This window comes from Cheilinus undulatus, linkage group 20 (genome assembly GCF_018320785.1).
Source record: "Cheilinus undulatus linkage group 20, ASM1832078v1, whole genome shotgun sequence".
NCBI classification, from domain to species: Eukaryota; Metazoa; Chordata; class Actinopteri; order Labriformes; family Labridae; genus Cheilinus; species Cheilinus undulatus.
The window spans coordinates 38,022,776-38,037,848 of record NC_054884.1 but is presented as its reverse complement, the minus strand read 5'-3'; the positions used below and the strand labels follow the sequence as shown (position 1 = coordinate 38,037,848).

General features: G+C 38.2%; 1 protein-coding gene across 3 annotated transcripts in view; it reads right to left on the bottom strand.

Annotated features, from left to right (window-relative positions):
• Positions 1 to 15,073, bottom strand: part of aatkb (apoptosis-associated tyrosine kinase b) — a 130,565-nt gene that overhangs the window by 36,390 nt on the left and 79,102 nt on the right. For 2 of the 3 annotated variants that reach the window (XM_041815224.1, XM_041815223.1), the window contains exon 3: positions 821 to 962. In XM_041815224.1, the coding sequence (XP_041671158.1) occupies positions 821 to 962 (142 nt within the window). Of the gene's footprint in view, positions 1 to 820; positions 963 to 10,990; positions 11,276 to 15,073 lie in introns of those variants that run through there. The other variant, XM_041815225.1, reaches the window with a different exon arrangement.

Here is a 15,073-nt window from a genome sequence, read left to right as displayed (position 1 = left end):
CTTCTAGATGTTGATATTCAGTTTTACACACTGCACCTTTAAATCTTAATATGATATTTCATTTCATATTAGACAATTTTCGTATCGCTTAATTTTTAATCATAATCTTATTATTTTGACTGGATACTCAGACTTTTGACCTCAAACTGATAATTTTGTTTTTTATCTCTTAATTTATTTTTTTTTACAATCTCATAATTTTGGGTTGTTACTTTTACTTTTAATCACATAATTTCAACGTTTTATCTCACAAACTTATTATTAGGACTTATTTTATCATAATCGTACTATCAGGACTTTCATAATCAGGACTTTTTAATCTTATAAGGATGACTGTCTATCTCAAAGTTATGAGTAACCTAAAATCTGGTCATTTTAAATCTTAACTCATAATTTCGACTTTTAATCTGATGATAATGATCTACCTTCATAATTTCAGTTTTTTATCTTATGGATGATGAATGCCCCAAATTCTAAATCTCATAACCAGGACTTTCTATCTCATAATTTAGACTTTGTTTCTCATAGTTACGAGTTTTCGTTCATAATTTTCATGTAGTACTTTTTTATAAATACTTTATATGTAAACCTGACTGTCAAATTGACTTCTGCAGAGGTGGAAAAGGGCTCCCATAAAGGACAGGTATGATCGTATTTAATTGTCTGTATAATCATGTGGAGCAGAGCCATTACAATCATGCTGACTGAATGAGGAAGCACAACAAACACAGCCGCTGTGATGACAGTAAATGTGAAGTCTGAAATTAGACTTCTGTGGTAAAATGTTGTTTGAATTAGTCAGGATGTTAAAATCTTTTACCTGATCTGGAGGGTTGCTTAGCGACCGGCAGGGACACCTCTGTGAGCGGTAGGATGTAGACGTCCGGGCTGCCCTGGGAGGCCGGCGAGGCCAAGGTGGACATGTCTGCGTGGTACTCGTCGCCGTCCACATTCTTGAATTCCTGAAGGACAGATAAACACATGAGGAAGAATAAGAGCTGTAACACCGCTACAGTTGTTGATTAAGATCCTAAATGAGAGGTGTTTAGACATCTGAGATAATCGGCTTCAATAATTGATGTTCTGACACGTTGAAGAAGATCTGAGCTGATCCAAACCAAGCTGTCCTGGCCCGGCTCAGTGTTCCTCTGCTGTTTGTGAGACTGTTTGGATCATCCCAGAGTAAACAAACCCATCCCGAAGCAGCCAAAGATTATTCTACTATGATTTCATGTTTCCAAACCCGTTAGCTCGCTGTTCAGCCTCATGATATCAGAGCTGAGGATTTTTCTGGAAGCCTGGACTGAGAATCTTCTCTGACTCACTCTCACTCCAAAGTTTACCAAACATTCTTTAATATTTTCACAGCACAAACACAGAGAGCATATCTTTTCACTAATGAGGAAGAGGAAAGGTCCTCCAACTCCTAATCCTCGGTCCTAATGGCACCAAGCAGGAGGTTGATCAATAAGTCATTACGACTCAGAGCTGCAGACAGATTCATGTTTGCACAAGAGCCATCGACAGCCTGATCAAACTCTCAGCGCCTGCATGGAGATCTTAAAGATGTTTAAGCGTCATTTAGAGATGGAGATGAGAGTCTGTGTGGAGAGAATATTAACCCTGCATGTGCATATGAGGACATCACATTTCGGCTTTCCTCAATTCTGCCACTAGATTTTTTAAAAATAATTGTTTCAACAGTCCAATTTGCTTTGAACATTGGGGGAATTTGCTTTAAAATTTTCAGGAATTTACATAAAATTTATGGAGATGTGTTTGAGAGTTTTGGAGAGGGAGTGGGAACTGAATCAGATGTTTTGGGGGGAATTTCCTAAAAAATATTTCCTGAATCTTAGTGGAGATTTAAGGGATTTTTTTAGGCCGGATGTTTGGGGGAGTTTGCAGAGATTTTCCACAATCTTCCATTAATTTTGAAGAAATTTATTTTTGCCAAATTTTTTCTGCTATTTTTGGCCCTTTTTTTCCTTTCTGAACTCACATTTGCCACTTTTATCCCATTTTTGCCCTGTTAACCAAGTTTTGCTACATTTGAAAATTTTTATCATTTCCCAATACATTCTGCTCCCTCTTTTACTTTCAAATTAGTAACCAATTCTTTTCCATTTTTAAAAACATTTTTGCAGCTTTTTAACAATGTTTTGCATTTTTTCCCCCACACATTTTTTCCCCTTTCTAAATAATAACCAATTTTGCCTCTTTAAAAATATTTTTGCTTTTTTGAAACCCCTTTTTATTACTTTAGGCAACAATTTTGGCACATTTATTTCTCCATTAAACCCACTTTGCCACTTAAAAAACATTTTTCTTAAGCATTTTTCACCACTTTTCCCTGCACATTTTTACTTTGTTTTCTTTCTAACCTGCATTACCTACTTTTATCTCATTTTTGCCTCTTGTAACAAATTTTTGCCATTCTGGTCACTTTTAACCCCTTATCACCATTTATTTATGCAAATTATTTGTCATTTTTTTACTGCTTTTGTCCATTTTTTCCATCAATTTTTGCCCCTTTTTTCCTTTTATTAGTCCACATTTGCTGCTTTTGGTTAATTTTGTCCTCCTGCAACCATTTTTTCCCCCATTTTTTGCCACATTAACCCATAAGAGCCCACACCCATTTTTCCTTATAGCAAAATGATTGCAGAGCATTACACAGACTCAGTAGACCATGTAGAACATGTACAACACATTTCTGACTTCAAAAATTACACTTATCTCTAATGCCAAGGACAAGAAATGTTATTCATATGTCACATTGGGATTTTGTGGTTAATTTTTTTCCATGTATTATTGGAAAAATAATACAACATGTCAAAATCAATTAGATTTAACAACAAAAATCCTTTTCAGGGGCTTATATCCACAAAAACCCCAGTGAATGGGCCCTCCACAGCCATTATTTATTGATGACTTTAATGCATGTGTGCTGGATGGGAGAAATAGGAGCTTTTCAACCCCTTTTCACCACTGTTTCTGTTTATTTATGCCACTTTTTCCCACTCTATGCCCACTTTTTCCACTTTTAATTCCCTTTTGAGCCCCATTTTCCAACTTTATCTAGACAATTTTTGAACTTTTTTCCACTCAATACCCTTTCTGCCACTTTTTAACAGCTTTTCACTATTTTGGCACCCTTTTTGCATTTCTGTAAGTCATTTTAACCACTTTTCCCCATTTTTGCCTATTCAAAAAACATTCTGCAACTGTATTTTACTTTTAGCCACTTTTTCCCACTTTGAACTCATTTTTGCTAGTTTTGACATGTTTTTAATCAGTTTATCTTGTCTTTTTGTTGTTTTTGCCCCTTTAACCCATTTTAACAACTTTTAACCACTTTTCACCATTTTCTTCACATTTTTTCTTGTCTAGACATATATATATATATATATACATATATTTGCCATATTAATCCCATTTTTTGCCTCTTTTGAACCCTTTTCACTGTTGCTTTCATCAGTTATGCCACTTTTTTCTACACCTATTTCATTTTTCCACTTTGAAATGATTCAACCAATCACATAGCCTCATCAGAATGTTCAGTGTGTTTCAAGGTCAAGAAAAAGCTCTGCAAGGTCTCTTACAGGACATTTAAAGGTCGTGTGACACCTTTGTTACGGTCCTCATAGATTAAGCCCATCTTCACTACTTGGCAACACCTTTTGACCCTTTTTTGCCACCTTGAACCAATTTTTGCCACTTTTTGACCATTATCAACCCTTTAAACCTCTTTTTTAAGATCATTTCATTTTTCCATCCCTTTTGCCCTTTAACCTTTTTTTTAAAAACCTACATCTGCCACTTTTATACAATTCTCACCTCTTTTAACCATCTTTTACCACTTGTAGCCAATTGTTGCCAGTTTTTAACCATTTTTCACCATATTTCTACCCATTTTCGCTGGTTTTTGCCTTTCTTAACCCACATTGGCTACCTTATACCATTTTTCCCGACCTTTTCCACTCTTTAACCACTTTTCACCACTAATTTATGCAGATTTTTTGCCACTTTCAGCCCATTGTTCTCTCTTTTTTTGCATTTATTTGAAATCATTTTATTATTTTACTCAATGTCTTCCAACAAGGAAAAAATGTTTTGTACTGTACAGTCAGATAAGTCTATTTTCCTCATATTCAGACATCAAAAAACTACTTCCTGTTGAAAGACAGGGCTCAGGTTTTAAGCTTATCAGGTCCCACTTGTCCTAAATAAGAGAGAGAAATTAAAAATGCAGTCCACACAAAAGCTGCAGTCTCATGAGGTAAAGAGTTTCTGCTCTGAATTAATCTGTAGGATCTCAAAAATATGAACGTGAGCTCAAATAAAGAAAGGTTTTATTTTGTAAATTATCTCATACCAAAAGGGAGCATTTCTGACTGAGTGAAAAACAATTCTCCTTAAATCCATGATAAAGACAAACAGACCCAGGACACTGGTTATCTTTCATAATGAAACACTGAAATCAGACATAAATTAATGTTAGAGTTAATTACCTTCTATTAGGAAGGAGAGAAATATTCTGCAGAGGTTTAGAAGTGGGAGATATTTCTGTTTTTGTTAACACCAGCTGTCACCACAGCTGAGTCATTTCCTACAGCTGCTGCTGAAAAGGCATGGTCCATTTGTCATCACTGATGCCTGTTCAGGACTCTGTCGCCCCCTCAGACTATCCTGGGATGGGATATCCCACACATGCATGAGAGCAGAGAAAGATGTTTTTATAAATCACGGTGATTAAAGTTTTCAGCGCCTCGTCACTTCAGACATCTGTGTCTGGGGTGGGTTTAAAGGTCACATCTTCAGGCTTTACAAAATGTGGGGTTATTTTTTGCTTCTTATGTGTTGTTGAGTCAAAGTTATGATTAACTTTATATCGCCCTTTTTTTAATTTACTCTGAGGACAGTGGTGTCATTTGAGACAAGAAGAGACACGTTTTATTCAAAGCTGAAAAACTTTTGAAATGTAAATCAAAGGCATTTGCTTGTTTTCCTCTTGATGCTATCCCTGCCTCTGTAGCTCTTACACAACATTTACTAGTAAGCCTGGAACTTGGCTGACATGGGTCTTTAAAGATTAAATCCACACCAGTAACTCTGATACTGGACGTCTTTTAATCCGTTTCTACATTTATAATCCATTTTTCGATTGTTCCTGCAGTTAGCAGGTTAGCCTGCCACCATATTGTCTGTTTCTATCCCAGGATGCATTGTGACTGAGCTGTGACAACCAATGACAAGCTGTTCTGTCCTCACCCCATGCTTTGCTGAACAGTGCATGTGCACAGAGTTAGAAACTGAAGACGAGAGCCTGAATGACTCATGATAGAGAGAAAAAGACACAGAGAGGCCGTGACGTGTCCCTCAGCGTGACTGCACTTGAAATGAATTAAATTCCCAAAAGCGTGTAAAAATGTGAATGTTTTGAATGGAAAAACAAGTTTGTGCAAAAAACCTTGAGTCATTAATGTTTACTGTGTTAAAACATAAATATCTTTTAGTTTTAATTTCCAATCAGATTTGTCCAAAACGATTTTTGCTTTTTTAAAACCTCTTTTTACTACTTTGGGCAACTATTTTCGCGCATCTTTTTTTTTTTTCCCATTAAACCCACTTTGCCACTTAAAAACCATTTTTCTTAAGCATTTTTCACCACTTTTCGCTGCCCATTTTTACATTTTTTATTCTTTCTAACCTGCATTCCCTGTTTTTATCTCATTTTTGCCTCTTGTAACAATTTTTGCCATTCTGGTCACTTTTAACCCCTCATCACCACTTATTTATGCCAATTATTTGCCATATTTTTGCTGCTTTTGTCCATTTTTTCCATCAATTTTTGCCACTTTTTTCTTTTTATTAGCCCACATTTGCTGCTTTTGTCTAATTTTGTCCTCCTGCAACCATTTTTTCCCATTCTTGCCACAATAAAACCCATCTTTACTACTTGGCAACACGTTTTGACCCTTTTTTCACCACGTGGAACCAATTTTTGTCACTTTTAACCATTATTAGCCCATTTTGCCACTTTTTAAGATCTTTTCATCATTTTTCCATCCCTTTTGCCCTTTTGCCTTTTTTTGAAACCTACATTTGCCACTTTTATTCAGTTTTCACCTGTTTTGACCATCTTGTGTCCATTGTCACCACTAGGCCATTTTGCCACTTGTAGCCAATTGTTGCTACTTTTTTTCAACAATTACACCATATTTCTACCCATTTTCACCAGTTTTTGCCTTTTTTAACCCACATTGGCTGCCTTATACCATTTTCCCAAACTTTTTCCACTCTTTAACCATTTTTCACCACTAATTTATGCCAATTTTTCACCACTTTCAACCCATTTTCCTCAATTTTTTGCATCTATCTGAAATCATTTTATTATCTGTCCTTTAATTAGCCCACATTTGCTGCTTTTGTCTAATTTTGTGCTCCTGCAACCATTTTTTCCCACTCTTGCTGACACCTTTAATCCTCTTTAACCATTTTCACCATTAATTTATGCCAATTTTTTTGCCATTTTATAGGCTGACAATAGACTTTAAAGCCCAACAACTTTTTTTTTAATTCAAGTGACATTGCTGCACACACACATATTCTTAAAGCCCAGGTCGGCCTTCAAAAAAGGATGTTTAGAGCTTGACTGTGCACCACAGGGTTGATGTTTCACAGCTTTTTCAGACAAAAAGGAGCAGAGAGCTCTAAGGGTTAAGCTCTATCACACATATTTCTGATACTGAACAACTCCATCAACAGTGATGAGATTTCTAATCAGGAGTCCATGCATGGTGCTGCATTTTAAAATCAATCAGCTGCTCCATATATTCTTGTTCCTTCTTGGTTTCATCTGTTCTAGGTGGAATGACACATTCAGGAAGAAATCGATCTAGCACTGCCTTCAAGAGGAGAGCAGAGTTGTACTTCTGACACATGCCAGTGGTGGATCACAGCCCAGACTTTTGGAAATACAAAGACTAACAAGAAAAAGGAGGAATTTTCTCTGGAGTGCATGGCACATTCTGAACGCTGTGCAGATGGAGTATGTGGAATTTGTGGGTGAGTCAGAGCCACAATCTGCTTCATAGTAAAGCCAAGGCTCTCCGTCTGGGATGTTTAGCAAATTTACTCAACACTTCACAAAAACACTCAGATTTGAAGTGCATGATTAAGCAGTTATTGCATTTCATGTACATAGCTCTCCAACTCTGTTTCTGGCTCCGTCCTCTATCCTATATCTTTAAAAATAAAGCCACGTAAAGCCTGAAAATAAAGCTTTAAGGAACAACCGTTTGGTGGGCTGCAGGGGTGGAACTGATGTCCAGTCCTGTTTGTAGCCACCTGAACCTCCTAACCTGCACAAAACACAGGAGAAAGCACTGAGCTAGCATTGTTTCTCTTCCTGCCAATGAAATGGTGCAATAGTCAAGCTGGGATTTGTGCAACCAGCACTAACAAAATACTGAACCACCTTAACAGCTGGTAAAATGAAGTGTAGGACTATAAACAATACAAAACCACAGCTTAGACTCAACACAATCTGCCAGAGTCGGAGAACACGAGTCCCTTTAGTGTCATAACATTCAGCTTCACTTTTTCCTCCACATTTGAGCCTTTTTCTGCTGTTAAACATTTAAAATCAAAGATTAACTAATTCAACAGCCATCATCAGACATCATTTTTTCACTACTTAAGGAGAAATATTCATGCTGAGACTTTAAGGTCATAATTTGATCAAATATTAACATCTGTGGGTTCAAGTTTGGGAACATTTTGCCCCTCTGGAGTGAAACGCACGTCTGGGTGGGGTTTTTAAATACAGTAAATGCCCCAGACAGACTCCCTCCAGCTGTTAATGTAGACACATACTAAAGGATGAAGCAGAGGATGAGGAGGGGAGGGAGTTGGCCTCATCCACAGACCGGATGTCAGAATAAAAGTCTCTTAGATGGGAGCTGGAGAGCAGCAGAGTCCCAACACTGGAAAAATGTGACCTGCTGCAGCCCTCTACAACACCCACACAAACGCACAACCACGCACGCACACATAAACACACAGCCACTGACACACACAAACACCTCCATCTCTCACTTCATCCTGTCCCCCCCAAGAATCCCAGCACACACACACATCGAGGGAGGGCTGCTCACCCTCCCTCGGCCTCAGACCCAAATCTTCACACGGCCCTGCTCGCCCTCCCATTCAACATGTGGTTTCACTCACTCACATCAACACACATCAGCGTTTACAGAGCAGCTCTGTTATCTCCCATTTTCACACACCCTGCTGTTCACAGTTACAGCGTTTAACTATTAGCAAGGAATCCTTCAGAAATAATAAACATCACCATAGAAAACAGGCGGTAAAACTTCACATGAAGCAATATAAAGTCATGCAGTTGTTTGTAACACTAACAGTCAAAAATGTTGACAATGCCTTGATATCAAGAGAGCAAAAGCTGCCAATGATCAACAGTCATCAGTCAGAAAAAGTAAATACAATCAAACACTAACAACAAAGCCTGCAGCAGCCAACCCCCCAGCAAACTCAAAGTTGTACTATTTCACTTCCCTTCATCAGATTTGAATAAAATTTGGTGTACAAATTAAAAAGACAGCTTATGATGTCTCCTGTAAGTGTCATCTGAATTAGACAAAAGCATTTTAAGTTATGGGCAAAAATGTGACCGGCCACGCTAGTCAGTCTGGTACTCTTTGGCACAGTTTTTGGGGGTATACTTTTGCTGCTTTTGGCATCCCCTTCGGGCCAGTATCAAAATGCTTTCAAAGCCTTATTCCCAGTCTAATTTTGAAGAAATGCACCCAGATTCATTGTGATCAGATGAAATATAAATGAGCAATGGCAAAGTTACTGGAGAGCTCCGCCCCCTTTGAAGTTTATCATCAGTAATTTCAAAACTAAAATACATAGTCACAAGCCTTGTATGACTTTCAATACACTTAGTTCAAAAAGTTTTCATAGCAAATTTGGTACCTATCAGAAGAAAAGTTTACAAGGAGACGTTAAAAATGTGAGTTTCAATCAGTTCAAATCAATATGGCACTCTGCCCAATTTTTGCAAATATATTTCTGCCACTTTTGGCAACCCCTTTGAGTCAGGGTTAAAAATGCTTTCATAGGCTTTATCCCAGTGTCACTGTGAAGATATCTGCAAATATTTATTTTAATTGGATGAATTCTTAATACGTTATGGCCATTTTACAAGCTACACCCAACTCAAAGTTTATCCTCAATAACTTTATAACTGATAAAGATATTAACAAGCCATACAGAACTTTTATTACACTTTATTTAAGGATTATTCACTGTAAAGTCTGCACCAATAAGAGTAATGGTTTTAGGGGAGTTGTCAAAAAATGCTATTTTAAAAAAAGGCAAATCGAAATGAAACATTTTTTCAGGGATTTTATTAAATTACTTTTGGAACGTCCTTTGGGTCAGGATCAAAATGATTCAGAGGGTTTATTCATAGTTTAACTGTGGTGCTATCTACCAAGTCTCAATCAGATTATATGTACTAAGATTTGTTTTGATTGGATAAAATGTTAATGATTCAGAGAGATTTTACTTTTGAACCCTGAACAACTCAAAGTTTATTGTCAGTGACTTCAAATTGAAAAGAGAAGCCAATAGTTTAGGAAATGTCAAAAATGTGATTTTCAATAAATTTAAATCAATATGGCACTATGCCCAATTTTCAGGGATATATTTTTGCTACTTTTAGCACTGCCTTTTCATAAGGATCACAGTGGTTTTATAGACTTATTCCCAGTCTCAATGTGAAGATATCTACCAAGATTCAGTTTGACTGGGTGAGTTGTTAATAAGTTACGGCCATTTTACTGTTGAGCTCCACCCAACTCAAAGTTCATCATCAATAACTTGAGAAGAAAAAATTGATATCAACATACCTTTGCAACTTTTTAAATGTTTAGTTCAATCTGATTGGGCCATCAAATTAAAAGGAGGTGTTAAAAATGTGGTCTTCAATGAATTTGAGATATGGGGAACAAGTCTGTCCAACAACTAAAGTTTTTAAGTGAAATTCATTTCATCCTTTCTATTGCATTTTAAGATTCTATTTCTTTGCATTTAGAACTGTTTTTGTGTCATTTGGGATTTTTCTACTCTCTAAAACTAAGTGAAATTGACTTCCTGTTTTGATTTTTATCAAAAAATCATGAACTACACCACAAAAAGGAGATTGTTCCAGAATTAAAATGAAATAAGGGGACAGTAAGAAGGTAAATGTTCAATATTACGAGGTAACACTGTCTGCCGGTTTTTCAAACTAAAATAGGACTTTCAGGAGCAGTAGGGGACGTATTTTACATCTCTGTGGGTGGAGGGAGACACTGTCGTGGCTCAACCAAAGTGTGTTGAAAGTGACATGAGATAAAAGACTGAATGCATTAATAGTGGAACACTAGGCAGAAATCCATCACGGTGGACTTTAGTGGTCCTAAAGTTTTTGTAGATCATACCACGCTGGACTTTTGTGGTAAATTTAAAGTCAGTCTGACCAAGGGGGTAATGGGCGTAGCCTTTGAACGAATGCTTTTTCTGTTCTTAATCACAGCGCCACCATCTGGATGACTTTGTCCAAATTTCTTGGTAAGTGAATGCATAAGATTCCTAGTTATCCTGTTAAGATTTGTGTTTCTAGCTGATTCTTTCTAATGAGAATTTAAGCATTTTTAACAGTAATATATAGTAGATTTATCAGGGATGGGACCCTATTAATATACCATCTGTACACTTTAATTTAATGGAAATGTTGGCATAAACAAATGACACAAGTTCAGAGCAAATTCTACCGTTTCTCTCTTAAACAGTGCAACAAAAGTCCCAAAATAAGCGTCATCCTGTAATTTTCTTTGATACTGCTACCTTCAACTAAGCCCCCTGAAACAAGCTGCTCAAGAGCTTCTTCCCCCAGCATCTCCAGTTAGCTTACCTTTCCTCAGACTCCACAGGTGAGAGCGACATGTCGAACTTCAGCAGCTTTACAGCACCTCAACCTCTGCTTTGTCTCACACATCCACCCAGACACTCACACAGACTCAGTGGCCCCCCAGGGTCCCATTTATACGACGGGTGCAGGGCCACAGGAGGATGGCAGTGCCAGGACGAGCGGCTCCTGCAGAGAAAGGCCCCATCGTGGCACAGAGAGAGCATCATTGTTGAGTCCAGAGAGGAGGAGGAGGAGGAGGAGGAAGAGGATGAAGAGCTGACCACTGACTGTCCCCACGATCTGCCGAGGATGGAGGGATGGAGGGGGAGAAAACGACAAGAAGGAGGGGAGAGGAAGAGGGAGGAGCACCATCTCCCAGTTCACAGAGGAGAGAATCTGAGCTCCCACAAAAATGTGAGGGAGAAAAAAATACAAGTGGGAGGAAGGGGGGAGGAGGGGTCGAGGGTCTCACATACTATACATGTGACATCACTCCCTCTCTTCCTCTCTTTTCTCTCTTTCCCAAAAGCCAAAGAACATCTGTAGGGCAGTCCCCTTCCCCAGAGCGCTGACTACACATGCAGACTAACACCAGACTGAGGCGCTTCTCACTGGCTGTGAAGAAACTTCACCACTATTCACACTAAATTTGACATCACAGTGAATATGGTGGATTTATTGTTAGTCAGCCAGAATTTCTGATAATGATGGGAGAACCTTGGTCAGACTCAGGCCTGACCACAGAGATTGCTGGGCTCCTTGAAGGCACAGTATTAACCCTAATGATAACAGTAATATCAATGCATGCACAGTGGATCAGGAGCATTTGTGCTAGCCTCTTGGCTAACATTTGCCCTTTGGGCCTGGCTCTGATCAGCTGTGGAGCAGATAGAAAGAACTGTTTCAGGTCCTAGCATGCCCAAACACTCAAACGAACAGCAATAGTAAGTGTCTGGAATAAAAGCTCGTTGCTCAGATTAAGGATGGTCCATGTCTTTGCCAGCCTCCCTCCATGACACTTTCCCTGAACCAGAGTAAACTGCACTGAGGCTCCCACACTTTCCAGTAGCAGAGCACACAGCCAGCCAACAAGCAGAGCTAACACTGGCTCTAATTAAACTTTCTTTCATGATTCAAGTTTAAACTATTATTCAGGGTTGTTTAAATGACAGAAATCTGTACAGATGAGATCTTAATAAGCCCAACGGAGAAGCATGTGACAGATGAGGCTCACCATAATGAGAGTCAGAGCAGTGAGGATGAGGAGCAGATGCACAAACATCACTGTGCAGTTGATGTGCACGAGAAAAAGGGCTGTCAAGAGTAAGTGCATTAATCACGATTAAAATTCACATAGTGCATTAATTTTTAAAAACAGGATTACTCTCATGCTTTATTGTCTCTTTAAACACACTTTGGTTGATCCACTGCAGTTTATCCTTGCAGCTCCAGTGATGTAGAAAAGTCCACCACTGCTCCTTCATGTCTCATTTAGTTTTAAAACTCAGACAGCTCAGTGGACGTGTCTAAAGTCATCTTTACCATGTGATATCAAACATTTACCTTCTTATTGTCCCCTCATTGCCTTGTCAATCCATAACAAGTTCCTTTTCCAGTATTTTAATCTTCAGTCTTCCTATGTTAACAGGTCTGTATCCAAAGCAAAACAAAAAGTGAAATTTTAAAGCCCAATTTAAAAGGATTATACACACAGATCTCAGTGTTTTCACATTTACAGCAACCATATTTCAACATATCTAGCATGTTAGGACACAAAGTCTAGATTTCACTTTTCAGGGACTTTAACAAGTTGAAATTTTCTGTGTATAAATACCCAGAATGAGAAATCCTTTTAGAAAGTTGGAATGAATGCCTTATGATTAGGAAATGTCTGAATTACTTTACAGACAATATCATCAGCCCCTTTATTTGAGGGGCTGATTGTATGGTAGCAACCAGAGGTAGGTAGTAATGTGTTACATTTACTCTGTTACATGTTCTTGAGTAGTTTTTAAAAAAATCCTACTTCTGGAGTAGTTATTGAGCAGAGTACTTTATACTTCTACTCCGTTACATTGACATGCACTGGTCGCTACTTTTACTTGTCCACAATTTATTTTCATGAAGTATTTTTTTACTCAGCTGTGAGGTGAAACCCTCAGCACCGCAGAGTAAACAGAGGAGTGGCCCCTCCCCCTTAACTATCAACAGCAGGAGATAACGGCTGAAGACGTGATACCTGCGTCTCCTTCAGAGGAGCGTGTTCATCCCTGGACCAACATCAAGACTTTCTGCTTTTCAAACAACGAGGAACAACAGCCACACAATGCTCTGCCTGCTGTGTCTACCTAAAACAGTGGAAATCTCAAGCTTCAAAAATAGCACGTCAAATCTAAGAGAGCACGTTATGGTGAGTAAGCTAAACAAGCTAACGACTGCACTGCTAGCTAGCTAAACCTGTAAGTTCAAATCTCTGTTTTAACCTGCAGACTGCAAACACACACTAACTCGTTAGATTACTGCGTTACATACTGGGAAAGCATTTGTTACGTTACTGTGTTACCTACTTCTAAAACTAACGCGTTAGAGTACTTTTATGTGACTAAATATTAAAACCCTAAAGCCACTCGTTCCACTGGTTGATTGTAAAAATGACAGATAACAACCGCACCTCTGTGTTTGAATCAGCAGACTCTGATACCAATGTACAGCTTCATTTACAGCCAGTAATCTGTCTCACTGCAGCCTGACAACGCCGCTAACAGACAGGAAAACCTTCACAGCTCTGGAACAAGCTCACAATCTGACAACAAGCTGAGCAGAAGCAGACAGAATCACTCCAAGGCTGTGCGTAAAAACAGGCGTAATTGGAACGGCTGCACAGGTGATTCAATGAAAGCAAATGGAGCTTTTAGACTTACGTTTCACCAGGATGCTGTTCTTGTCCCTTTTATCCAAAATCCATCATAATGGGGATAATTCCACAGTGCCATGCTGTCCTCTCCGGCATCTCGCTGGCTAAACAAGCTAACAGTGCGCGCCTACTGGCACAGAACGTTTACCTTCCGCTGGCACGGCTACAGGAAGAGAGAAGGACAAACAGCAGATGCTTCAAGGAGCTTCTTTTCTTCTTTCTCTCTTTTTGAAGCCACGGAAGAGAGAGGAAATTTGGGAATTTTCTTCCAGTAACGGATTACTTCTGTGAAAATGTAGCTAATAACAGGATTACCCCAACACTAATGATAATCAGGATAATAATTCATAAACTGGAGCTAAAAAGTAAAAATTAAATAAGAAAGGGCCAAAAGTCAGAAATGAGGACAATTCATCAGATTAATTTCATAAATATGAGCCAAAAATCACTCAGACATGATAAAATAAATATATATTAAAAAGTAGAAGTAAATATAGATTAAAAAGTAAGAAATACAAGGTAAAAATTCATGTGTTAGATTAAAATCATGTAGAAATAAAATAATTATTATGAGAGAAGGAGTCTGTTTTTTCTCATTACATTGAATTTTTCATCCCATAATAGTGATTAACAAACATAACTTGACTGCTGCTTTGAGTATTAAGTTACATTTGTAATTTCTTGTGACTATTTTGGCAAGTTATGTCACTTTAGTTATGACAATTTGCAGTTTACATCACTACCCCTGAATTAAATACTCTAATACAATACGTTTTAAAAAAATGCACAAAATAAAGTTACTCCCTACCTGAGAAGTCTTTTAGTAAGGTACTTATTTACTCTTACCCAAGTACTTATTTTATGAGTACTTTTACTTCTACTTGAATAATTCTTATTGTCAAGTAACAGTACTTTTACCTGAGTACTGTAACAGTGTACTCTACCCACCGCTGGTAGCAACCCATAAAAACCTGCATCATCTACACAGTAATAGTCCAGATGTAATCATCTCATCTCCTTTCAAGCTCACTGCACGTCCAAATGACATCACCACAAATGATCAAGTCCATTCATTCACCCCTTCCATCCCTCCCTGCATCATTCCCACACCCACAATCATCTATTAAGGTTTGTGACATCCTTAGTCACCCCACACAGTCTGAATCCAGGAA